The 27,899-nt window shown below is 41.7% G+C and overlaps 1 protein-coding gene across 2 annotated transcripts in view; it reads right to left on the bottom strand.

Annotated features, from left to right (window-relative positions):
• The window catches only part of Hsf5 (heat shock transcription factor 5), a 37,294-nt gene extending 10,363 nt beyond the window's left edge, over window positions 1-26,931 (bottom strand). The window contains exons 1-5 of one of the 2 annotated variants that reach the window (XM_076577643.1): window positions 26,236-26,926; window positions 20,055-20,429; window positions 12,417-12,514; window positions 6,715-7,236; window positions 3,473-3,647 (exon numbers count right to left, since the gene is read on the bottom strand). In XM_076577643.1, the coding sequence (XP_076433758.1) occupies window positions 3,473-3,647; window positions 6,715-7,236; window positions 12,417-12,514; window positions 20,055-20,429; window positions 26,236-26,872 (1,807 nt within the window). In that variant the 5' untranslated portion in view covers window positions 26,873-26,926. Of the gene's footprint in view, window positions 1-3,472; window positions 3,648-6,714; window positions 7,237-12,416; window positions 12,515-20,054; window positions 20,430-26,235 lie in introns of both variants that reach the window. The other variant, XM_076577644.1, reaches the window with a different exon arrangement.
• Window positions 26,932-27,899: the final 968 nt, after the last annotated feature.

Below are 27,899 nucleotides of genomic sequence, written 5' to 3'. Positions count from 1 at the left end.
TGTACCTAAGGCTCAGGAATGCCTCCGAAGAAGAAGAAGAAGAAGAAGAAGAAGAAGAAGAAGAAGAAGAAGAAGAAGAAGAAGAAGAAGAAGAAAAAGAAGAAGAAGAAGAAGAAGAAGAAGAAGAAGAAGAAGAAGAAGAAGAAGAAGAAGAAGAAGAAGAAGAAGAAGAAGAAGAAGAAGAAGAAGAAGAAAGATTTTTAAGAACCAGAGGGCCAGGCGGTGGTGGCGCACACCTTTAATCCCATCACTTGGGGCAGAGGCAGATGGACCTCTAAGTTTGAGGTCAGCCTGGTCTACAGAGTGAATTCCAGGACAGCCAGAGCTACACACACAGAAACCCTGTTTCGAAAAACCAAAGGTGGGGGAGGGACCAGAGGACTAGGAAAGCCTCTGCAAGACTGTGTCTTCTAGAATTAATAGGGCAGCTTCACCGAGTACAATTCACTAATATGGCTACCTAAATAAGAGCAACAACAGGCATGGATGGAAATCTTACAGGGCTGAACCCCAGCTTAGACAAAGAACTACAGACAACTAAGAGATGCTGAGAGCAGAAGTAATCTTCCCTCAGAGACGAGCCCCTTCTCCAATACCAAGTGACTAGTCCTGAAATTATGTACATGCACTGAAAAGACTCAGCAGGTTGTATTTATATATTTACACATGTGTGTGTGTGTTTGTAACAATAACAATTTTTAAAAAGGAGGCCAGAAATTTGAAAGGGAAAAGATGGAAGGAAAAGGCCATAGGAGGAGTTGGAAAAAAGAAATGGAGGGAAATGATGTAATTATATTTTAATAAAAATAATATGACACATTTAAGGATCAAGCCTTTGCAGATTAGGCATAGTATTGAGATTTAAATTAAATTTTGTTCTGTCAAGAACAATTTTGTAAAGCTTAATACTTATTTCACTGAAAATTTAAAATGAAAAGGAGTTTGTGTTCAAGTTATTTTTCTCAATAAACTTGCTTTAATTTAAAAAAAAGAAGAAAAGAAAGGGTAAGACAGCAGGGTATGAGGGGATATGTTCAAAGTACATTAAATATTTTCATGAAAATGGCCTTATGTAACCCACATGTAATTAAAAAAATCTAACAAGGTTGAACCTATGATTCTAGTACTTGGGAGCTAGAGGCAGGCAGACTCAGGTCAGCCTGGTCTACAGAGTAAGTTCCAGGCCAACCAGGGACATATAGCAAGGTGCTGTCTCAAAATGACAATAACAAAATACATACTGATTTTGGGAAAAGGTATGTGTGTGGGAGGACAATGCCCACATAATCTCTAATCTATTGACAGATGTTTAATTGTTGAAGCAAAACTAAAGTTTTGTTTGTTTAGAAAAACAAAATCTTGGGGTTGGGGATTTAGCTCAGTGGTAGAGCACTTGCCTAGCAAGCACAAGGCCCTGGGTCTGATCCTCAGCTCAAAAAAAGAAAGAAAGAAAGAAAGAAAGAAATAACAAACAAAATCTTTAATCCTTCCTGAGAACCACTTCAGATGAGGCTATGGAGGAAAATAAGCAAGTTAGGACCTTGCACAGGAAAGCCAGATATGGCAGTTTCCTAGTCCTAAAAAAATTGCAGTACTTCCATCAAATTTGCTTTATGGCATAAAAATAGGCCCATCAAAATTAGTTCTTGTCCTTCTTGCTTTGATATGACCTTCTAGACTAATCTCATTGCTTTACCTGTCTGCAAATATTGAAATCTCAATCTTGATTGGGAAATATCCTCAACCAAACATGATCCTGCAAGCTCACTCACAAGACAGCTTTAGTCAGTCTGAGCGCCATCTTGGTTTGCTTTCAGGGTTTTTGAGAGAGTCTCGTCTGATCCAGACTGGCTTAGAACTCACAATGCTTCTGCCTCCCAAGTGCAGGGATTGTGGTGTGTGCCACCACGACAGACCCTGGGCACTACTATCTTCATCCTAGTTTTTAGAGAAATTCTCAGAGAAGTTCTTAATATTTAAAGATATAAGTTAGTGACTAATTTGGTTAATTCCTTCTCCCTGAATTTCAGGCATCTGGCATGCATTTAATTTGAGGGTTTTTGTTGTTGTTGTTTGTTTTTTAGTGCTGTGGTTTAATCTAGGCAAGTGTTCTACCAAGTTACACCCCTAGTCCTGCGTTGTGTGTGGCGGCTGGGTTTCACTCGGCAGCACAGGCTGGCCTTCATCTAGAATAGCATCTGTCCTCCTGGGTCAACCTCCCAAGGGCTGCTACTACAGGAGGGAACCACCGTATCTGGCTAATTCGAGAATATTACATTAGCCACTGCAAGCAAGATGTAGCAGCACATATCCACAATCAACACTCAGGAGGCAGGAGGAGGATGAATTCAAAGCCACCCTGGGCTACACAGTGAGTTCCATGTCAGCTGGGACTACTTAGCAAGATCCTATCTAAAAAAGAAAGAAAAGAAAAAATGTTCACTGCAGAGTACAATGACTTGAATTGGTTATTAAAAAACATTTTTAAATTAAAAATACAATTGTATTCAATTCATTACTAGAAGTGAATCAAAGCTGGGTATGGTGGTATGTGTCTGCATATTAATAGGACTGATACAAAAGAATCACTGCTCCAGTTTGAGGGCAGCCTGGGATGACACCATCTCAAAACAAAGAACCACCTGCAAGTGTCCCAGTGTCCAATATATGACTAGATTCCTCTAAATCACACATCCCGAAACAATAGCACTTATACAGACTCATTCTTTAAAGTATATTTATAATGTACTCAATGCAGTATCTTTAATGTTATCAAATATTCTTGCTTCACAATTTAAATGCATACCCTATGTTTGTTAATAAAATAAAATCTTTAGTACCTGAAGATGATTATTAAATTACCCTTCATCTCATCATATCTGTTCTAAGTTAATCTAAAATTCTTTACTTTTCTTTACTATATACAGTATCTTGAAAGCTCCTATTCTTTCATTTATTTTGAATATGTGGAGGTGTGGGGGTGAATGCGTGTGCATTCACACAGAGGCCAGAGGACTTCAGGTGTCCTTGTCTATCAGTCTCCACCTCATTCTCTTCAGACAGGGTCTCTCTATGAACCTGGAACTCAGCTGGTGGCCAGGAAGCCCCAGCAGTCAGCACTAAGGTTACAAGACCATGCAGACATGCTTGGCTTTTTAAAATGTGAGTAATGGAGAGTTGAACTCACATTCTCATACTTGAGCAGCAAGTGCTTTTAGGGGCCAAGCCATCTCCCCAGTACCCTGAAACCTCAAATTCTTATATGCCCATTAGGAAAACAACTATTACATACATACAAAGGTAACTAAGAAAACTAGTTTAAACTACAACGATATAAAACAGCAACATGAGAGACATAATTATAATAATAAAGATCCATACTAATTACCACTCATATATGACTTACATACCAAGGTTCTGTGTTAGCATTTTAGAGCTACACACTCTAGGGCTTACACTACTTCACCCTTACCAGGGGACTTTCCTCGTGAGTTGCTTCTCCGCTCTCTGTATCTGACTGGAGTGGATAAGCCTGTGTCTTTATTAGGCTTGTTAGAAGGCCCCATCTCTGAAATAAGGAATCCCATTTGTTCTGAAGGCAAGATATTCTCCTGTGGATTGGCCTGGCATTTTATATTGCTATCCACCTAAAACATGAAGCACACTTATTATTCTGATATTTACCCCAAATATCTACTAAAACTTAATATGCATTATCAATGAAGTTCTATTATAGGAACAGGATCCTGCAAACATGTTTTCCTGCTATGAAGAATATTACCAGGCTGGAGACATGACTCAGTGGTTAAGAGCACTTGCTGTTATTCCAGAGGTCCTGAGTTCAATTCCCAGCAACGACATGGTGGCTCACAACCATCTATAATGAGATCTGGCACCCTCCTCTGGCCTGCAGGCAGAACGTTGTATACATAATACATAAATAAAATCTTTAAAAAAAAAAAAAGCTGAGCGGTGGTGGCACACGCCTTTAATCTCAGCACTCGGGAGGCAGAGGCAGGTGGATCTCTGTGAGTTCGAGGCCAGCCTGGTCTACAAAGTGAGTTCCAGGAAAGGCACAAAACTACATAGAGAAACCCTGTCTTGGGAAAAAAAAAAAGAATAAGAATATTACCCTTGATTGTGGTGACTTATCTAACTATTCAACAGTAAGATGTACATTTTCCACATACTCAAGCCACTGAAATGCACATGAAACTAAAATACTTACTGATGAGTAAAGGAAGATTCACCATGTCTGGATGCTTTTTGTGACTTACACCAGTGAGACATTTTAAACACACTTGGTGAAAGCCTCTGTCCTTTTGCTTTACTGTGTGTTTCAGTTGATGTCCCTTCCTAATTCGTGACCCTGGGATGGTCACAAATAGGCATGATCCTACTGGATAGTGTCAATGGGGAATGGACACTATTTTACTAATTTTATATTCTGTATATGTTTCAAACTATATATGCTTCATTCTCTATAAAATCTCTATCCATCCTGTTTATAAATGAATTTCTCTGATTCCAAAATATTCTTTGGAATGTTAAAACCCTTTGTCAAAATAACCAGCTTCTGCCATGCTGTTCTTTATAATTTTATTTAGAATATAACTATATTATTAAAAAAAGCTAAAAGTTAAAATTTAGTTTTCAAAAAGAACTATGGGAGTCAAACATATTAAAGAAAACACTGTGTATATTTAATTTAAGACACATAACTATGAAGATACTAAATATTTTTATTTCTACAGGCATATTTAAAATATGAGACTATCTTTACTTAAATTATATCATCTTAGTACATATTTTAATAGTCTCAAAAAGGACAATGAATTGATAGAAATCTAAAGACATTTAGGATGGGGGTATAACCCAGTGCTACCTTGCTTAGGTATAAAATTGTATCAGCAGGGTGTATCTTTCAGTATATACAAATACAATAGCTTGACCAGATGGGCAAGGCCCTATATTCCATCCCAGTTAACACTAACACTACCACCACCACCAAAAAAAAAAAAAAAAAAAAAAAAAAAATGCAGGGAAGAAATGAAAATCTTTACACTTGAATATTATATACATTTAAGTATTTTAAAAAGAACTACATATAGTAAGACCCATATAAACAAACAAACAAACAAAAAAACCAAATTGAATCATGTATGATGATGACACACGCCTGTTGTCCTAGCACCTGAGGGTAGAAGATCCAGAGTTCCAAGTCATTCTTGGCTAAAATGTGAATGCCTGGCCAGCACGGGCTATAGACGACATGACTTCTTGATTGTATACAGTAATTATAGATTTTCTTAACTTCTTAAGAAGAGTATCACACTGTCACCCAGGCTGGCCTGGGACTTATGGCACCTCCTCCAACCCCAGCATCCCAAGGGCTCGGTTACTCTGGATGTACTTTTGATTAACTAGTTTTTGCTTAATTGATTAGGAATGCAAGATTAATACAAAATCTGAACCCAGTGAAATTAATAGAGTAATGTTATAAAAAAGTAAGAGGGCTGGAGAGATGGCTCAGAGGTTAAGAGCACTGACTGGCTGTTCTTCCAGAGGCCCTGAGTTCAATTCCCAGCAACCACATGGAGGCTCACAACCATCTGTAATGAGATCTGGTGCCCTCTTCTGGCCTGCAGGCAAACATGCTGTATACATAATAAGTAAATAAAACTTAAAAAAAAAAAAAAAAAAAAAAAAAAAAGGCCGGGCATGGTGGCGCACCCTTTTAATCCCAACACTTGGGAGGCAGAGGCAGGCGGATCTCTGTGAGTTCGAGGCCAGCCTGGTCTACAAAGCGAGTTCCAGGAAAGGCTCAAAGCTACACAAAGAAACCCTGTCACAAAAAAACAAAAAAACAAAAAATAAAAAAGTAAGAATTGGGGCTGGGGAGATGGCTCTGCAGTTAAGAGCACTGGCTGCTGTTGCAGAGAACCCAGGTTCAATTCCCAGCACCTACATGGTGGTTCACAACCATCTGTAATTCTAGATCCAGGGGATCTGATATGTTCCCCTGACTTCCAAGGACATCAAGGAAACACATATGCAGGTGAAACACTCTCACATAACATAAAATGAATAAATAATTTTAAAAAGAAAGAAATGACCTGCAACTTTATCCTTCCTTCCACCTACAGATAGCTAAGGAAGTCATCATCTATGTCAAGTAGAACAGTTGTCTAGGTGGTGAAGTTATACGGTGGGACATATCTTTTAGTGTACCCAAACTAAGGGACGGGACAAAACTCAAGGAACACCCAACATGGAAATATATTTTCTTTTTCAATTTTCCTTGTGTTTGAGATGAGGTCTATCTATATAGCCCAGGCTGGCCTTGAACTCACTATATAGCTCAGCGTGTCCTCAAACTCCCAGCAATCCTCCTACTTCCACCTCTAAAGTGCTGGGATATAGGCAAGTGCCACCAGGCTACAAATAGTATTTAGACCCTAATCAATCAATCTGATTGCCTATCTAGAGGTTCGTTTCAGACTATACCACAGTGGGAGGATGGCCAGGGTTAAAGTAACTTCCTCTTAATCTTTTTTTTTTTTTGCTTAACCATTATGACACAATCCCTTTGGAAACCACAGTGAACTGATATTAAATGATGCAGATAACATCTAGACAAACTCTTGACTAACATCTTCAGCAAGAAGCACTGTGTACTGGGAGCTTAGTTGGCAGCCTTCTTCGTATCCTTACCTGCTGTGTGCCGAACGGCAGCCCTTCCTGAACAAACACCACTGAAGACGGGGATGGAGTATGATTTAGCTGCTCCTTCAGTTTGACATGCGTTTGCTGGATGGTCGCAGACTCCTGCATTGTGCTATTTTCCAAAGGTTGAGCTGTGTGGATGGTATAGATGTACTCGGGTGACTGTGGTAGAGAGCAGGTAATTGCTTGTTCTGTTCCAACCACGAAAGACGTGATATCTGAGCCTACAGGAGTGAGTGGCTCCAGCTGGCTAGCCTGACTTGTGGAAGATGGGTTGCTGCTGTTGGAGTTAGGTAAGATGTGCTGGCCTCTGTTAGACTGAGATGATGGACACTGATGCTCAACAGGCTCCACCTTTACCATCTCCAATTTAGGGGAAGAATGCAACTCATCTACTATTTGAAAGACAGCCTCTAGGTTTACTTCTGTCTTTTTGTTTTCATCAGTAGCACTGCAAGGCCAATTAGAAGGCAGAAATTCAACTGGATAGGAAGATTGCATTGGAGGATTCTGGGAAAAGAGAAAATAGTACTGTTTGGATAGAAAATCAAGTATACAATTAAGGAGGAAAGTAGTAACATTTAAGTTCGTGAATGCTTAATACAGTAAACCTGAGCTCACTTCCAAACCCTGAAAGCAGGGCTAGCAATGTAGCTCAGTGGGTAGAGCAATGCCTAACATACTCAGGCCTCGGTTCAGTTACCAGCATAGAGAAGAAACAAAGAAAACCTGAAGGTTAATTTGCTTTTCAGCAGTGAAAACTTCAAATGTGTTATGAATATATTATCTATCAAACATGCAAGTTTAGTCCTGGAATGGACTGCTAGTTCTCAGGATAAAAAAAAAAATACAAAAATGCTATAGTACCCAAATACCTATCTGCTGACAAAATGTCTGTACAGTACCATCCTCCATGAAGGCTGACAAAACGTCCCCTTCATTTCTCATGCACTACTTTAAGGAGTAAGGGTATTTTAAACACAGAATAAATCCTTCTACACATTTAGGGGGAGGCACTAATACTCACTTACAAATAACCTGGGTAAAAATGGATGGAATGTCAAACGTCCTTTGGTTCCTGAGATTGTTTTTAAAAATAAAGCAAATAAATAAATAAAAAAATAAAATAAGCCGGGCGTTGGTGGCGCACGCCTTTAATCCCAGCACTCGGGAGGCAGAGCCAGGCGGATCTCTGTGAGTTCGAGGCCAGCCTGGGCTACCAAGTGAGCTCCAGGAAAGGCGCAAAGCTACACAGAGAAACCCTGTCTCGAAAAACCAAAAAAAAAAAAAAAAATAAAAAAAAAAAATAAATAAAAATAAAAATAAAGCAATAGACTAAAAGAGTTGTGGCTTTTAGATTTATAGATTTATATCAAGATATATTCTCGCCAGGCAATGGTGGCGCACGCCTTTAATCCCAGCACTCGGGAGGCAGAGGCAGGCGGATCTCTGTGAGTTCGAGGCCAGCCTGGGCTACCAAGTGAGTTCCAGGAAAGGTGCAAAGCTACACAGAGAAACCCTGTCTCGAAAAACCAAAAAAAAAAAAAAATATATATATATATATATATATATATATATATATATATATATTCTCTTAACAGAGTGTGATGGAGTACACTTCGAATCCCGGTATTTGGGAAACAGAGACAGATCACCACAAGTTTGAGGCCAGCCTGATCTACACAGTAAGTTTCAGGACATCCAGGGCTACACAGATAGACCCTGTTTCAAAAAATTTTTTTAAAGGTATGTCCTTATAAATAGTGCTTTAGGGCTGAAGAGATGGCTCAGAGGTTAAGAGCACTGGCTGTTCCTCCAGAGGTCCTGAGTTCAATTCCCAGCAACCCCATGGTGGCTCACAACCATCTGTAATGAGATCTGGTGCCCTCTTCTGGCCTGCAGGCATAAATGCAGGCAAAACAGTGTATACATAATAAAGAAATAAAGCTTTAAAAAAATAGTAAATAGGCCGGGCGGTGGTGGCGCACGCCTTTAATCCCAGCACTCGGGAGGCAGAGCCAGGCGGATCTCTGTGAGTTCGAGGCCAGCCTGGTCTCCAAAGTGAGTTCCAGGAAAGGCGCAAAGCTACACAGAGAAACCCTGTCTCGAAAAACAAAAAACAAAAAAAAAACAAAAAAACAAAAAAAAAATAAATAAAAATAGTAAATAAATAAGTAGTGCTTTGACATTCAATGGATGCCATATTATTTCAGATTATAAACAGAAATGCAGAAGAGCTATAATTAAAATATGTAAGAGTTTATATTGTTGAACATACTACAAGGATTGTGTTGATGTTTAAAGTAAATAATGTAAACTCAAGTAGTGTAAACATCAAGTTATCATAGTCAATATCATCATTTGAGTTCTTAAATACGCTAAGTGCTTTACAGACATTACTTCATTTAATTCTCAAAAGCCCTATGAAATGTGATGCTCTTCATTCGTTTTTATTAATTTATTTTTGAGAGAGGGACTTAGCAGGCATCTAAGGCTGGCCTCAAACTTCCTAAAGAATTAAGGATGGCCTTGAACTTCTGACCTTCCTACTTCCACCTGTACTAAGGTTACAGTCAGGTGACTCACATCCTGTTTATAAGGTCCTAATCAAACCTAGGGATTCATGCATCCCAGGCAAGCACTCTGCCAACTAAGCTACACAGCCCAGTGATTTCCATTTCAAAATGATAAAATCATTTAAATATTTATTTATTATTGTGGTGGGTGGTGGGTGTGCCACAGCATGCATGTGAAAATCAGAGGGCAGCCTGTGATTCTGCTCTCTCTTTCCACCTTCACATGGGCTCTGGGACTCAAATCCAGGTCATCAGGCTTGCACTGAACTGTCCTACCGGTCCTATCTTATCATGTTTGGTTGTTTGCTTGCTTGCTTGCTTAGTTTTTTGTTTTGAGACAGGATCTCGATACATAGCCCAGGCTAGCCTGGAACTCACTATGTAGCCCAGGCTGTTCTTGAACTTGAAGCCTCCTGCCTCTATGCTTCTGGGTGTTGAAATTACAGGAACATGGAACCATGCCTAGCTAAAAACTGATGTTGAAATAGCTGACAGAGCCAGGGTCCAAGCTTAGATTTGCCTGACTTCTGCTATGAACCATGGCAAGAAACTGATCTTTTTTCCTCCAGAATTTTTTATTTACGTGTGTGTGTGCACGCGCGCGCGCGCGCGCGCGCGCGCGTTTGTGTGTGCGTTCTAGTGCATGTGGAGGCTGAAAGACAACTTGTAGGAGTCTGTTATTATCTCCTTCCCCCAGGAGGGCCTTGGGGATAGAACTCACATAGTCTAACTTGGTGGCAAGCACCCGTTACCTGCTGAGACATCTTGCTGGCCAGTCCCAGACTGACTTCTCATGCATACCCTCACTGGTGCCAACAATGCCACCAAATTTATCACATAGATTTTTTTGTTTTGTTTTGTTTTCACTTTTCTATGCAGGGTTTCTCTGTGTAACAGTCCTGGCTGTCCTGGAACTCACTCTGTAGACCAGGCTGGCCTTGAACTCACAGAGATCTTCTGCCTCCCAAGTGCTGGGATTAAAGACATATGCCACTACATCTGGTACTTGCTATATTGAAAAAAAAATCAATGGAATCTTAAATTGCTTTGTGTTTTTCTACTTTTTAATCTTATGCATACCTATTTCCATTTTCCTAAGATTAACATGTATTGTCATTGTGTACAGTCAAGAAATGTTTATAAAAATGTTCAAATAATACATTTAAATTTTCAACAAGACAAACACCATCAGTATATTTCTAGCATTCTCTAGAGAAAAGAGTACATTTACAAACAAGAGCATCTAGTTATGGATTAAGTACACCCCTCTAAAGAAGATGGGCTTAAGGCACAATGTCTGACGATACTGGCCATAAAAAATGGCCAACTAGGGGGCTGGAGAGAGGGCTCAGTGGTTAAGAGCACTGGCTGCTCTTTCAGAAGTCCTGAGTTCATTTCCCAGCAACCACATGGTGGCTCACAACCACTTATAATGGGATCTGATGCCCTCTTCTGGCATAAAATTGTACATGCAGATAGAGCACTCATACATAAAGTAAATAAATAAATCTTTTTTTAAAAAATGGCCAACTAAAGGCCGGGCAGTGGTGGCACAAACCTTTAAACCCAGCACTCAGGAGGCAGAGGCAGGCAGATCTCTGTGAATTCGAGGCCAGTCTGTTCTACAGAGCGAGATCCAGGACAGCCAGGGCTACACAGAGAAACACAAACAAACAAAATAGCCAACTTAAGCCAAATGTGCTGACACCTGTAATCCCAGCATGCAGGAGGATGAGTGATTCTCATGAATTCAAAGCTAGCCTGGGCTACATACAGTTCCAGGACAGCATAGACTATATAGATGGAAACCTTATCTTAAAAGAAAGAAAGAAAGGAAGAAAGGAAGAAGGAAGGAAGGAAGGAAGGAAGGAAGGAAGGAAGGAAGGAAGAAAGAAAGAAAGAAAGAAAGAAAGAAAGAAAGAAAGAAAGAAAGAAAGAAAGAAGACAAAGTTAGCTAATTCACCTTTATCAGACTCTATATTCTTCAAAAAATAACCTGATTATCTACTTGCCATGTTTTCTATAAAGAATAAAAATAAAATGTCTTTTGGTATACCGTAGTGCCACTAACGAAATATTCTCTTGGGCTGGTAGTAGTGTTTGCCTAACATGTGAAGTCCTGGTTCAATCCCCGGCACTGCAACACACACACACACACACACACACACACACACACACACACACACACACACACGGGTGCGTGTGTGCACGTGCACAAAAATTCTCTTAGAAGCAAACCTATCTTAGCTAGATCATTATCTGGGCAAACACACAATTCCACTTTAAGAATTATAGCACTAAATGCAGTATACAATCTGTTCTTATTCTAAAAAACATCAATATAAACCATTTATATCAAAGCAGCTGTTTCCTAAGAAATACTGACAAGACATTTGAAGTATGGTGTTCATAACATGCATGCTAAGGCTGAAGGGGCCAGCGATTAAATTTCTCATTTTGGATACCCTGGGTTTCTCTGGTATTCCTCTTATTCTGAAAGAGCCTAGAACGGCACAATACAAGGCAGTTGTCAGCAGTGATGTGAGCACTGCATTTTTCTGCTGCAGTTTCATGGCCACTAACCACAAGACTACCCAATAAATGGAATCAAGTGTGACTACGGAAAGTTTTACATTTTCATTTTTTCCCAGTACTGAGGACTAAACCCAGGCCCCTGTGCATGACAAGCAAGTGCTCTACTACTGGTCTAAATTCCTAACCCAGTAATTTAAAGTTAAAAGGTCACATGTGAGCTGGGCTTCGTGGTATACACATCTGTGGTCCAACATTAAGGTGGAGACATAAGGATCATGAATTTAAGACCAGTTTTGCTTATATAGCAAGACCCTGTCTCAAAAAAAGGAAAGCCCAGAAACAAAAAGGCTACATGAAGCTAATGGTGCCTACACTGGACCATGCTAGCCAAGAATAACACTCAGGCCTCATTCACATCAACACTCTGCCCACAAACCCAGCCTATTTCTGGCTTCTACTTGGAAAATCTGTCAAATTAATAGTATTGCCAAGCACAGTGTGTGCAAGGATCTTACCTGGAAGTAGTTACAGTGTGCAAGCATCTTACCTGGAAGTAGTTACAGTGTGCAAGCATCTTACCTGGAAGTAGTTACAGTGTGCGTAGGAAGAGGCGGTAGGGGTGACACAGCTACTCAGGGCGTCCATGTGAGTGGAAGGAGAACAGCACTGCAGCACAGCTGGAACAGATTCAAATACAAACGAACGAGGCATCAGCCAAAGAAAACAGCATGCAAATAACTTCATGTTACACACACACACACACACACACACACACACACACACACACACACACGTGCTGCTGATTGCTTTAAAAACATAGTTATATCATAAATTGAAATGTTTTATCTATTGGTTTTTGAGACAAGATCTTGATGTATCTCCCTGGCTGACCGTGACCTCCCGGGATCCTCTTAGCTCTCTTCCTCTTGAGCTGGGCTTATAAATGTATGTACCTATACCTGGCTGTAATAAAATTGTAAAAGTTTCTATCAATTTTTGTAATTTCTTTTTTGTTGTTGTTTTGAGACAGGGTCTCATGCAGCCCAGGCTGGCCAAAAACTCACTCTGTAGCTGAAGATGACCATGAACTCATGACCCTCCTGCCTCCACCTTTCAAGTGCTGGATTACAGGTGTGAGCTACCTTACCTAGTTTATGCAAGCCCAGGGAATCAAGCCTAGGGCTCTATGTACAGGAGGCAGGCATCTACTAACCACACCCCATCCCCAGCCACTAAGTAATTCTTTAGAGCTTAAGCATGGTTACTTTTCTACCCAAACGTTTGTTATTACTGAAAGTAATTTCATTTCACTAAAGCCAGCAAACCATTATTTGTAGTTCCTAAATAATTGCTTCATCATTTTAACAACTATTTGGAGAGGGAAGTGCTTTCAAAGTAAAAGAAATAAATATATTCTCTAATCTACCCATAAATGATGTGTTTAATAGAAAAACATGCAAAACATAGTTTTGGCCATTTAGACAAGCGGTTAGGAATGAGGATCCTGGATTCAGCCTGCCTGGTTCTGTAGCCTGGCTCCATGATTAGGTATTTTATAAATCTGAACATAATCACTTCCGGTCTCAGTGTTTGCATTCTATTAAAACACGGACACAGCAGAACCTGCTAGCATGGTGTTTCGAGGAACAACATAACGAACTAGCATACACAGAACACTCAGACTAGTAATGACAGCAATCAATAAATGTCAGCAGCCAATATTTTAATAAAAAATGTGTAGTGCTAGGTAACAAACTCAAAACTCTATTTTGCAAACCTTTTCTTTATGGTTAAGACATGAACAGGTCAAACTCTTTGCACTGGAACAGGTAACTTAAAGGTGTCCAGTCAGTTTACTAGACTGAGCTCTTTTCTAGAGAGTCTCTCCAGAATGAATGAGAACCAGTTACATCATCACACCTTTGGGGCAAACAGCTGATGACATGTTTTGAGTGCCTACCATGCTTCAGACACAATGGTGGGTGCTTCATATGCATTTTTATCATACCAATCAGACTAACATTACTTTAAAAAGTAAGTAACTAAAACTCAGAGATAGTAAGAAATTTGCCAACAGTAACAAGGCTGGATGTTCCAGCATGAACTCATTTTCTCCTATACTTGAGAGAATAAAGATGCTTGGAAATAAAGTGCATCCATAAATAGCTAACTATGGAGGACCTGCAGGAGGGTCAAAACGGAAGAAAGGACTTCTCCCTCCATTTATTACTAAGGAAAACCTAGCCCCCTAGTGGCAGAAAAGACCTAGTCAAGAGCTGCAGGTTATTGTTTCCAAATTGTACTGAAAAGCAATGCTTCATTATAAATAAACCAATGCAAAGATTACATTTATTTTTCTAATATTTCAGTAGTATGACTCTACTGTCTAAATATTTTGAATGTTAAAATGTTCTCTAAAATAAATTTGTTGGAGAAATAAAAGTACAATATAGCTCAGAGAATGTCATTATAATAGAGAGGTGACAGCTGATTGTTGTATGTAAGAACACAGCAAACCATGAAGTGCTATTCGTGTGTCCAGTAAGAGATGAGGAACAACAGGAAGGAGAGCCTGTGAAGCTGCCCTCTCCAAAGACTCCTGCTTACCAGGCAGCCCACTCTGCACAGTCAACTAATAGAACAGACTGTGGTATTGGCAAGTATGTGGAATAGGAATAGCTAGGTGCCAAAATCCAAGTTTGTGCTTAGTTTTGAAAAATTAATGTACTGTGCATCATGAAAGCAGCAACATGTTGTTATTTTCTGCTCTTTTGGAGGCCCACCACCCAGCTCCCAAATAAATCACACATGGAGGCTTATTATTATTTATAAATGCCCCGCCTGGCCTTAGCTTGGCTTATTTCTAGCTAGCTTTCCTTAACTTTAAATTATCCAGTTTATCTTTTGCCTCTGGGCTTTTATCCTTTTCTGTTCCTGTATACCTTTGTTCCTTACTCCATGACTTGCTGTGTAGCTAGGTGGCTGACCCCTGGAGTCCTCCTCCTTCTCTGGTTACTTCTCTCTTCCTTCCATCCAGATTTCTCCTTCTATTGGTCCTCTCTGCCTGCCAGCCCCACCTCTCCCTCTCCTGACCAGCTATTGGCCGTTCAGTTCTTTATTAGACCATCACAGTAACACAGCTTCATAGAGTTAAACAAATGCAACATAAACAAAAGTAACACACCTTAAAATACTCTCCCCAACAATATCATTATGAAACCAAATTATCCCTGTGTCCTAAGATACACTCTTCTGTAGAAAGATCTTGCTTTGTCTTTCTCAAGGCAGTGCTCACTTAAGACATTCAGCTTCCCGTATAAGAAAAAGTGTAGTCTGGGGGATGGTGGCACACACTTTTAATCCTAGCACTCAAGAGGCAGAGACAGGGGGATCTCAGTGAGTTTGAGGCCAGTTTGGTCTACAAAGTGAGTTACAAGACAGCCAAGACTACAAAGAGAAACCCTGTCTCGGGAAAAAAAAAAAACAAAACCAAAAACAAAAAGAAAAGATGTAAATAACAAACTAGAATTCACTTCACATGCAAACATAAGAGTAGAAGGCATTTTACAATTTCTCAGTAATAAACATTCAGATTATGAAAACCTTTGCCCTCACTGTAGGTGAGGCAAACACATTTGCACTTTATCCTATGGAAATATCTTTTTTGTTTTGTTTTCTTTTTCGAGACAGGGTTTCTCTGTGTAACAGCCCTGGCTGTCCTAGATCTCACTTTGTAGACCAGGCTGGGCTCCAACTCACAGAGATCCGCCTGCCTCTGCCTCTGGAATGCTAGGACTAAAGGCGTGCGCCACCACCGCCCAGCTCTATGGAAATAATTTAAACATATATCATTTCAGATTTGAATCTACTCCAGGGCAGCACAGTGTTAATAGTGAGAGAATGTCCAGTCATATAAATGCTCAGAAGAAACACTAGATTTAATAATACACTCAGTTTCAAGATTAAGTTACTATAGCAACTAAAGCTCTAATATCTCATTCCTGGTGAAGAAAAACCCCCCTGGGAATACAGCCCTTCATAATCTTTCAACTTTACAATGGTGTAAAGGTGATAATGCATTCAGTGTAAACCACACTGACCTTATCTGTTCCACAGCTCATCACTCCTGAGATCATGGGGCAGCAACAGTGAGCCCCAGCTCCCAACATCCGGTACCCTAGAATGCCCTACTACTAAACTCTGAAAGTTCTGAATGTTAGCTGAATCAAATATATTTTAGTATACCTTCAACTTACGATGGGTTAGTGCTTCAAATGAGGGACAAATATAAAAAGAGATTCTGATGATCATTTTGTTAGTCAGCCTGATGGCATTTTTTTTGTTTTCAGTTCCTGGATTTGGCTTTACTATAGAAATTAATCATTTATGAAATTTTAGTAGATATACTATGTAAAGAGGTCAAATCCAGGTGTATTTTGTTTGTTTGGTTGGTTTTTCGAGACAGGGATTTTCTGTGTAGCTTTGCGCCTGTCCTGGAAGTTGCTCTGTAGACCAGGCTGACCTCGAACTCACAGAGATCTACCTGCCTCTGCCTCCTGAGTGCTGGGATTAAAGGCGTGTGCCACCACCACCCAGCATCCAGCATCCAAGTATATTTTCAACCCTAATTATTTTGTTTGTTTGCTTGTTCATTCATTCATTCATTCATTCATTCATTTTGAAATAGAGTCTCACTATATAGCCCTGGCTGCCCTGAAACTACTCTGTAGCCCAGGCTGGTCTCAAACTCACAGAGATCCGCCTGCCTCTGCTTTCCAAGTGCTGGGATTAAAGGAGTGCACCACTACCACACAGCCGAAAAGAAAGTATTTTTAATAACACCCCAAATCAATAATTTAACAAATACTATTTCTCCAAAGAATGAATAGTATTAACTACTTGTAACATTTTCTAACAAGTAATATGTAAGTGGTTCTCATAGAATGCAGAAGTAGGAGTTTTAATGAAGATTGCTTAGAACTCCAAGTACATTTTCCAATTTAAAAAACTTCCTTATTATATTCATTTGTTCCTCAAGGTTGCAGGAATATAACACTCAAGCCACCATGTCTAATAGAAAAATGCCTCCAAAACTCCAAATTGGAACCATCAGGGTACATGTCCACATTTCCCTGCACAGTCCAAATTTTAACTCCCGAGAAGCTTTTCTTTTGGGTTTACTTATTGTAATATGTATGAATATTTTGCCTGCATGTATGTGTGTGTACTATGTGCATGCTTGGTACCTGTGGAGGTCAGAAGAGGGTGTCAGAACCCCTGGAACTGGAGTTACAAACAGTTGTGAACCACCATGTGGGTTCTAGGAACTGAACCCAAGTCCTCTTCAAGAGCAGCCAATGCTCTTAACTGTTGAGATCTGTCTGCAGACCCACAAGAAACTTTTGAGTCTTTAGTGTTTTAAGAACAGGAAAGTTTATAGTCGGGCAGTGGTGGTACACACCTTTAGTCACTTGGGAGGTAGAGGCAAGCAGATCTCTGTGAGTTCAAGGCCAGCCTATTCTACACAGTGAGTTCTAGGACAGCCAGGACTATATAGAGAGATATGGTCTCAAAAATATATATATTGAACAATATATATGACAGAGAATCTGTGTTTGTTTGTGTGTCTGTCATCTACCTACCTATACATATGTTATACATATATAGAATGCAGCCAAAATAACTTAGCTAGCAATGCCTGATTTGTTTATTAAAATAAATTTATACATCAGTGGGTGTGTAAGAACGAGTTCATTCATGTTTATAAGTACATTAATAAAGTCAGGATATGATCTAGTTGCTAAAGATATTATAGCTAAAAAGTAAATAAATCACATCTTTAAAAGAAAAAAAAATATTGGATTAAATGCACCAGTAACAAAAACCTATTTGTTGCTATATTTAAGATAGATAACTTATAAACATGAATTTAGCCATCTTCTACTTTTAAAGATTGCATAGATTTTTTTTTTCTTCAAAGAGGTAGCTGTGCCGGGCGGTGGTGGCGCACACCTTTAATCCCAGCACTTGGTAGGCAAAGGCAGGCGAATCTCTGTGACTTCAAGGCCAGCCTAGTCTACAGAGCGAGATCCAGACAGGCACCAAAACTACAACAGAGAAACCCTGTCTCAAACAAACAAACAAAAAGTAGCTGCAAATCTGGAAAAATATTAGAGCTTAATCATTTTCTATATAAGGCTGTCAATTTTAAAAACTTCTAATGAGCAAAAAAAAAAAAAAGAAACTCTAGTTTCTTCTCAGACTATATGAATCTTTCAGCTTTTACTAACAGACAAAACAATTAAAATATTTTCACTCTCCTTTTCATTCTCAGCTCCATCATCAGGGGAGTAGTAGCTCTAAACATCCACAATTGAATTCAACTTGGACATTTAGTGAAAGTATCACTGATACCTTTGAAATTTATATTAGGTAAAATGCAATGAGTCAATAGAAAAACTACATATTTAGATGTTAACAATCAGAAAACAATAATATCACAAACAGAAGAGTTACCACATTTACAATTTTAAATGTCAACTGATTATTTAATTCCTTTTCTAGTTAATATTCTCCTTTCTCTTAATTTGTTCAATCTTCCCTGGGAGAGTGGCCTAGCAAAACCCCTTTCAGTGATTCTTTCTAGATCTGCACAACTGACAAAAATCAATGCTCCTAGATTCTTAATTCATAAAGGAAAGAAATGTCCCCTTCCTCCTTTTTCTGGTCTTCTCCAAAAGCTTTGACCCTTGTCTCCTGTCTATTACCTCTCCGTGCAGGCTCGTCCAACCCATGGTCACAGGCCACATATAGCCAAGGCTAGTTATGAATGATACCCACACACAATTACAAACCTACTTAAAACATTATGAGAATTTTTCTAATTGTTTGTATGTAACTGTACTGTGTGGTTATTGACGGTGAATTTTGTCTTGGTGTCAAAACACTGAACTACACATGATGAAACACAAAATAGAATGTAATTTGAAGGAAATAATACTACCTTGCAAAAAGGTATTTGAAAATACTAAAGCAACGGTAACTGCAGGAAGGGTCCCAGTGTCTTGGGATGGACCAGCCTGTCCTCATGGCCTTGGCTGAAGTTACAGCTCCAGCTGTCGTCAGTCTGTCGGTCACTCCTCAGTTCTTAGTTGGTTGGGATGACTAGCGCAGGGTTCTACTATTCATCACACTTTAAGGATTTAATTTTCAACGAGTATGTGTTCTTATTACGCTTCATTACTGAAATACTAAAATGATTTGATGAGGTAATCTCATTTGTGAAATAAAAACTATATCTTAAAAACAAATTGAAGCGGCCGGGCAGTGGTGGCGCACGCCTGTAATCCCAGCACTCGGGAGGCAGAGGCAGGTGGATCTCTGTGAGTTCGAGGCCAGCCTGGTCTACAGAGCTAGTCCAGGACAGGCTCCAAAGCTACACAGAGAAACCCTGTCTCGAAAAACCAAAAAAAAAAAAAAAAAAAAAAAAAAAAACCAAACTGAAGTAAGCATTCCAACAATGGTAGAATAGAAGTAAGGTCCCACAGCACCAAATCTCTCTCTCTCTCTCTCTCTCTCTCTTTTATGTGCATTGGTGTTTTGCCTGTCTGAGTGCCGGATCCCCTGGAACTGCAGTTACAGACAGGTGTGAGCTGCCATGTGGGTGCTGGGAGTTGAACCTGGGTCCTCTGGAAAATCAGCCAGTGCTCTTAACCTCTGAGCCCTCTCTCCAGCCTCCCAGGGCACTAAATCTTAATTTCAGATCTAGAATACACTTTGAGGATATAGAATTTTCATGTCACTGAAAATACACACTTTTATGTGGTAATAGATTTTCAAAATCCTTAAGAACAGATGAAACTTTATACATGTATTATATATGTAAAATGTATTTTAATTAGGTGTCTATGGGGGTGATATATGCACACGTGAGTGCAGATGCTAGTGAAGGCCAGGGCACTGGGTCACCTGGAGCTGAAGTTACAGGCAGTTATGGGTGCCAGGGTCCTCTGCAAGAACAGTACACTCCCTTCACCACTGAGCCATCCATCTCCCCAGCCCCTAATCATTACATAGTGTTTAAAAATATGTCTGGTGAAAAAGTCACTGACACTTTTAAATGCATATTCCTATTTGATAAGCACACAAAGATTAAAATGCTATAAAAATATAAATGTTCTACCTTTATAGAAGCCAGTGAACTCGAATGTCTCCTACCTGTTGGATAGTAGGCTTGGGAGTACTGCGCCGAGGGCGTGTAGTTACTATATTTTTGGGAGGAGCTGACCATTGTTTGAGGACCTTGTTGAACGTGTACAGATGTGGCGCTGGGCTGCAGCGTATAAGTAACCTCAGTTGGAAATCTCTGCAGTACAGGAAATGGAACCCCTTTATCTGAAAAAGTGGGAGATGTCTCCACTTGTCCAGGGTGCATTCCAAGGGAGTTCTGCCATGTTCTAGAAGGAATTGGGGTTCGATCTAAACCTTTCAGAGGGAAGGTGCTGTGGTTGTGGGATGAAGTTGATACGTAGGAATAAGGAGACAAATTATCTCGCCGGAATGACCGGTGAAATTGTCCTACAGCCACTGGTCCTGCATAAAAGAGGAAGAAGACATTTACAAACTTTACAACACACCATCTAACAGTAACCAAAGATCAAAACTACACAGCCGTTCACCTATCAGCTATTTTTAACACGACAGAACTTTGAATTTAGCAAAACCAAATTCAGAACACGGTGCTGAGCCGGGCGTTGGTGGCGCACGCCTTTAATCCCAGCACTCGGGAGGCAGAGCCAGGCGGATCTCTGAGTTCAAGGCCAGCCTGGGCTACCAAGTGAGCTCCAGGAAAGGCGCAAAGCTACACAGAGAAACCCTGTCTCGAAAAACCAAAAAAAAAAAAAAAAAAAAAGAACACGGTGCTGAAAGAATAACCAACTCTTGATGATTCCCAACTTGACTGTCATAAAGGTAAAGTGGCTGACGTTTAAATTAAATCCAAAGTTTTCCATGCATTCTTTCAAGACATTCAGGAACTTTAATAAGTAAGGAAGTATTACTCTACTACACATATAAAAGAAATTTTCAGAACAAATATGAATTCATAACATGAGACACAAAGAGATATTATGCCCTTTGCCCCCTCTCAATTACTTTTATGTTTATTTCTTTATTGCAATGATTAATTATTTACTTATTGTTTGAGCATGCCTGCCACAGCATGTGTGTGGCTGTCGGGACAATTTCCAGGAGTTAGTTCTCCCCTCCGCCAAGTGGATTATGGGAGATCAAATCCAGCAAGCACCTTGACTCACCGAGCTGCCTCAATGGTCCCTTGTTTTCTTTACTTTATATTTATTTATGTAGTTCATTTCTGGAGACAGTCTTGCTATATCGCCCTGACCTGGCCTGATTACTCACTACACAGGCCAGGTTTAAGTGAAGTGCTTAAGCATTCTCTTGCCTCAGCCAACTGAGTGCCAAGACCAAAGGCATGTACCATCTCACTCTGCCTAACAACAACACATCCTTGCAGGAAAGTCAGGCTCCAAGTCTTTCATCTTCTCAAGTAATCAAGCAAGCAAGCATCTTTGCTGAGTTTTTCTCTCGTTTCAGGTCTGGGGATCAAACCCTTTGCATATGACTTGCATATGCTAGGAAAGCACTTGACCCACTGGACTATAGTGCAAGCCCTGCATTTTCCTTTTCTTTAGTCTCTAACAGAGAGACCTTTCCCAGATATCAGTGGCCTTCAAACACTTGACTCCCACATGCATCACAGGAACACTGATTGAAACTTCAGATGGCTAATCTCAGAGAGTCTGACACAAGCATTTATTTTTTCTTATCTAACTAGATAAAAAGTGAGAGGAAAAGGACAAAAGTATGTAATGAGCAAACATATAAACATTATAGCCTGGATTTACTTTATAGATTGTAATTCTTGAATATAAAAAAAAACAACTAATTTATTCAGAAGGAGAATATTACCTATTGATTATGTATGTGGTTCACAATTTCCTTTCTTTTTTCTTTTCTTTTCTTATCTTTCTTTTTTTTTTTTTTTGAGACAGGGTTTTTTCATGTTATTTTGGTGCCTGTCCTGGATCTTGCTCTGTAGACCAGGTTGGCCTCGAACTCACAAGAGATCCACCTGGCTCTGCCTCCCAAGTGGTGGGATTAAAGGTGTGTGTCACCACAGTCCAGCCCACAGTTTCCTTTCAACATGCTTTCTTAAATTAATCTGATTAAGCAATTTACTTTATTGAGCTAACCTTTATTAAAGAGAGGCGAAACTTAATTTATGCATGATTTCAGTGCTAAGCTACATGTTGAAAGATGTCACTTAAATATCTGCCCATTCAAATAATCAAATTATAAACCATTCAACACATTACACATCTCCTGTTCTATTTCCATGGCAATTAATTTACTTAGCAAATAAAGATTAACACGAAGAATAAACAAATACATGCATGAATACTAACAACACAAATTCTAGAGCCTAGGAAATCAAGCACTCTATCTAATGAAGGAAAAAAAAAACCCTACTTTAGAAGACTGAAAATATTCAAATGACAGATCTTTTAAACAATTTTCTTGGCTGGGGATATGGCACAGTGATAACTTGCCTAGAATGTGTGAAGCTCTGGGTTTGATCATCAGTACTGTCAAAACAAAACCCAAAACCCCAAGTTTTCCTCTGAGCAGCTTTTATGATGTTGTTTGCCTACCAGTTTCTTATATTCACATTGCCTTAAACTCACCACTAAGGATTCTGGTTTTCCTAAAGAAACTGGTACTTTTCACAACAGGTGTTTCTGAGCATCTCACCTACCCCCACCCCCTATTTGATTTCTCCTGGCATGTTTCACATGCCCAAACTACATGTTACCTGAGCTCACTAAACCTTCCAGACTTTTCAGGGCTAAGCTGCTAAATCTCTAATTGGGTTCCAAAAATGTAGTTTAAATCTGAATTAAAAAATAAATTCTGGCCAGGTGGTGGTGACAGACACCTTTAATCCCAGCACTCAAGAGGCAGAGGCAGGTGGGTCTCTGTGAGTTCCAGGACAGCCTGGTCTACAGAGCCAGTTCCAGGACAGCCAGGGCTACACAGAGAAACCCTGTCTCGAAAACAAATAAATAAATAAATAAATAAATAAATTCTGCTTCTCTGGTGATAAACTCTGAGTGATGGGCCATTACCAATTTTAGATGCTGATAATATAAAAATATTGCCAGGATTAGAAGGTCATTCCTCACTATTGACAGTTGATGGCTTCTGGGGAAAGGAGAGTCGGTTTTCTTGAAGGGTGTGGCCCCTAATGGTCAGCCATGCTCCAGTGGATGACCCACACCCACCAGTCCATGGGCAGTATAAACTAGACTCAGATCTATGTGAGGACATGAAGTTGGCGGGAGTGGATCTGGAAAGAGGGGAAGGAGTGAGGGATGAATATGATCAAAATACAAAATGATGAAAATTTCAAAGTATTCACAAAAATAGCCCCCAAATCAGTTGTGGGGTGGGGTGGGGAAAGGTCATACTTCAACTTGTTTCTTAAAGAATGAAGACATGATTAGTTCATGTTCATTTCTTCAGAACATCTTTAAGGTTTATTTGGCAATATTTGAACTCAGAATTCTGGAAATGTGGGGCATGATGGATTGTTTTGATTTTTTTTTTAAAGATTCTATTTTTTTTTTTTTTTGGTTTGGTTTTTCGAGATAGGGTTTCTCCTGGAACTCACTTTGTAGACCAGGCTGACCTCGAACTCACAGAGATCCACCTTGCTCTGCCTCCTGAGTGCTGGGATTAAAGGCATGTGCCACCACTGCCCAGCCAAGATTCTATTCCTTTTATGGAAATGAAACCAAACTAACCATTTCCATCCTCCAAGAATCCCAAAATTTGCTTATCGAAAACTTGTTGTGTCCACACAAGAGTATCAACTCCTTTCAACTTCATTTTGACCAGTATAACAAATATTATATTGCCAATGAAAACAAAATACATAAATGGGCTTAACCAAAAAGGGGAAAAAAAAAAACCCACAAAAATCTTCACACTTTTATCAAGTATATTTTTGACTTAGTGGATCTAATTAGAAGACTAGGTCCTAAAATAGACCATTTTACAACTAAGGAGGATTTGGAAGGCAGGAAGCAGCAGTCATATAACTGAGGCAAGTTCTATAGAATAAAAACTGGGTGTGGGAAGCCTGGCAGGGTGGCCCATGCCTATAACCCCAGCTTTGGGGAGGTTGAGTTGAGAAGAATACAAAGTCAACCTGGACTACACACCAAGACCTTGTACCCTAAAATTAAAACGTCCAAGAAAAAAGGGGTGGGGAACAACAGAAGTGCCTGGAAGGAGACAGACTGCAACAGTATTCCCGGGACTGCAGAAGAACTACATCACACCTGAGGCAGCCACACCACTGTCTCCTGCACTAAATACAGGCAATGGCTGCCACCCTTCTGTACACCAGGGAGAGAACAGGAGGTACCTGAAAACACACCCACACATCCACACACCCCACACACCCACACACCCACACACCCCACACACCCACACGCCCCACACACCCACACACCCACACACCCACACACCCCACACACCCCACACACTGAAAAAGCATCATTTTTTTCAACGAGTAATCTTTAAAATGCTTAAATAAGTTGGACACTGGCCTTATGAATCCAACCAGGAAAATATAATAAAATAATAGAAAAAGGGCTCCCTCGGTAAAGGTGCCTGCCACCAAGCCTGATGGCTTGAGTCTAAACCCCAGTAGAAGAGAACAGACCCATGACAACTTGTCCTTTGACCTCCACACACACGCCATACGTCAAGAGCATGCGTGTGCAAGTATACACAAGGAAGTAAATACGTGTCATTTTAAACACCAACAAAAAGAACACATGGTTTAAGACAGGTGAGGGACAAGATTAAAAGAGCTCGCCTAAGATGTCATGTCCTTGTCCTCTCTCCTTATGTCCTCCAGCAATGAGCCGTGAAAACCAAACAACCCGAGCTGGCGTTTCCTCAAAACGTATTCCACAGGGCTGACTCCACTTCTTTCTCCACACAAATCCTCAGCTAAATCAAGGACCGCATGGGGGCAGCTCCCTTTTCCTTTAGAACTCCTTTAGAACATTCCCATGCCACTGTTATTTCCTCAGCAGGTCACTAGAACTCTAACCTAGTTCCTTATCTTCTAAACTCCACAGACAGAAAACCTAGGCTCTTATCTTCCAAATTCCAAATGCAGTATCGCTTCAGTGCTGGGGCTAGATTAAAGGGACCACAGTGTTATTTGCACATTTACATTTTTTCCATGCCTCAGAAATAACCCAGACTTCTTTATGCTCAACCATGCTAACAGTCTGAAGATGTTTCTATTTCTCTTCTATCTGAAGGTGGAAAAAAAAATATAAAAAAGAATTCCGAATCCCGATTAGGGCCTGTGCTTCCTTGGTACAGCTGTCTATTGTGGTCTCCATACAGAGCAGAGAACATGGCCACCCTCACCTGCGTGTAGGAGTGCAGAGAGGCACCTCAAATTACGTCCATGAAATAAGCGTGACCAAAGGTTTCTGAAGTTTTCACTAAATATTCACACAGCCTCCCCCATCCTGAATGACCAGGAAGGGGGAAATATCAATGGAGTATAAATGGGCGCTTTCTAAAATCCTGTTAAACTAAATCTTGACCTCTAGTTTTTGTTTTGTTTTGTCTTTAGCGATTTGCTTTATGTTTGCCCACCAGGAACATCTCAAGCCAGGCATTAAGCTCTAACTAGCTGTGATGGAAGTATTAGTGAATTGATTCTACACAGGAGCAAAGCTTGCCCCTTAGATCGATAATATTTCAATGATTTCTTAAATGTGTTCATTGGTGAAAAGTGGCATGTCCCTTCAGGCATACATTTCCACTCGAGGGACCTGTTTTCCTTTCCCTGGGTTGGGTTAATTCCTTAGGTTTTCTGGGCAGTGACTTTGTTCCTTCGTACCGGAACCCGTAGATTGCCGGTTCTGACGGCCGGACAATAGAGGCCCTTCCCACCTGGTGCTTCGATGAAGGACTGCTTATTCTATGATCACAGTGGAGAGACGAGGCAGAGGTAAATGGCTAAGAGGTTTGGAAGAAGGTTAACTCTTGGGGGTCACTCTCTTGGAGAAGCGTAGAAAGCAAGCCTTAAAGCCTACGTCCTGATTGCAGCTAGACACAGACCTGGGAATGCTTATGGGCTCTTGCCAGAGAAAGGGCAGGTGCTAGGTGAGGATGGTGCAGGTGATGTGACCTAGTCCTGGGGTTGTGCAGAAATGGTGCATGCTCCCGCCGCCGCCCACGTGCATGACGGAGAGCCAGGATCCAGGTGGCACACACTCACCGTGCTGCTCGGGCCGGGGCCCGGCGGCGGGCTGGGGCGGCGGGTCCTGATGCTGCAGCGGGGAGGTGGAGGCGGAGGCGGAGGCGGAGGCTGACGTGATGAGGAGCCGCTGGAAGCGGTTCGGCGGGCGACAGGGCACCTCCAGTCCGGCCGCCAGCTTGGCCTTGTTGGCGCTGGTGAGCCTCTTGAGGTGAACGAGCAGCTGAGGCTGGTCGCGACGGAAGTGCGGGCTGTGGAAGTGGTGGAGTGGCCCGTCGCCCGCCGGCCCGCCAGCCCCAGGCCCTGACCCGGGCCCCGCCGCCCCCGGCCCGCCCAGCACCACCTTGCGGAAGCCGTAGAGGTTGAGCTGGCGGATGAAGCTGGTGAAGTTGGTGGTTTTGAAGAGCTCGGGCTCGGCCCCGGCCGCCCCGACGCCGCTGCCGCCGCCCCCGCCGCTGCTCCCGGCGCCCCCCGCGCCCCCGGCCCCCGGGCCCGGCGGGCTCAGCAGCTCGGCCTCGAAGAGCGGCTGGTCGATGAGCAGGCCCTCGCCGCGGCCGTCCCAGCGGATGGAGCGGTACCGAGGGCTGTTCACCAGCCGCCACAGCTTGGCGGGGAAGTTGTTGGGGTTGATGGGGGTGGACAGCAGCGCCTCCTCCATCGCCCGCCCGGGCCCTGGGCCTCGCCCCGCCGAGCCTGGCTCTCCCACCGTTCTCGATCCCCCTGGGCCTTCGCTGCGCCCTGCCCCCTCCTGCCAGCGCCCGGCCGCCGAGGCCCGGACCGTTGGCGCACGAGTCCCCGCACGCCCTCCGGTGCGGCCAATGGGGCCTCGAGTTCCCGCCGCGTGGTGGCCAACGGGGCGCGAGCCCGCCCTCCCCCTCGGCGGGGCGCACGCCGGCCAGGGTGATGGCAGGACCCTGGGGGCCACCCTCGGGGGCCCTGTCGGGCTCCCCCCTCCCCCGGAAGGCAGCTGATGGGGAACGGTGGTTCCCGAGGAGAAAGAGGACCAGTTACCTCAAGGAGATCGGAGGGGCTTCGGCAGGGCAGGGCAGGGCAGGGCGGCCCGCCCGGGGTGGGGGGATTCGGAACGCAGAGTGCGCCTGGGTGACACACAGCCAAGTGGTTCCTGAGAACAGGGGCTCTCTCCATAGTCTTTCCTAACAGTCGCATTGCTGCTCTCTCCAAATAAAAATGATGGGGAGGGGTTTAGGTACAGAAACCAGAGTACATGAATTCATTTTGTCATATACCGGCATTGTTCTGTGTTTTCAAAAAAGAGTTTGCTCAAGGAAACTTGACTTCAAATTAGATGAGACCCACGGTACCCGGCGGTAGGGAAGAGAGAGACCCTAGAACGATTCTGTGTGCTTGCTGACCAGCTATGATCTCCCAGACAAGAAAGAGAAATGAGCCTCACTTGAAAGGGGATAGAATCCTACAGAATAACTCCCTTATGCAGTCAACAAACACAAATACAAGAGGGACTCGGAGGAGTACAGTTTGGTTTTGCTATATAGCCCAGGCTAGCCTCAAACTTGCCATCATCCTTGGGCCTTTAGCACTAAGCACTCAGCGCACAACAGTCATACGTGGCTCAGAGTACGACATTTTCCCAGGAATTAGAAGGAAGGGCTAGGAATCTAGTCCAGTGGAGGAGTGCTTTATCCATGAGGCCGCAGGTTCAATCC

Source organism: Peromyscus maniculatus, chromosome 8 (genome assembly GCF_049852395.1).
Source record: "Peromyscus maniculatus bairdii isolate BWxNUB_F1_BW_parent chromosome 8, HU_Pman_BW_mat_3.1, whole genome shotgun sequence".
NCBI classification, from domain to species: Eukaryota; Metazoa; Chordata; class Mammalia; order Rodentia; family Cricetidae; genus Peromyscus; species Peromyscus maniculatus.
The sequence above is the reverse complement of the archived record's forward strand: the minus strand, read 5'-3'. Positions and strand labels throughout refer to the sequence as shown.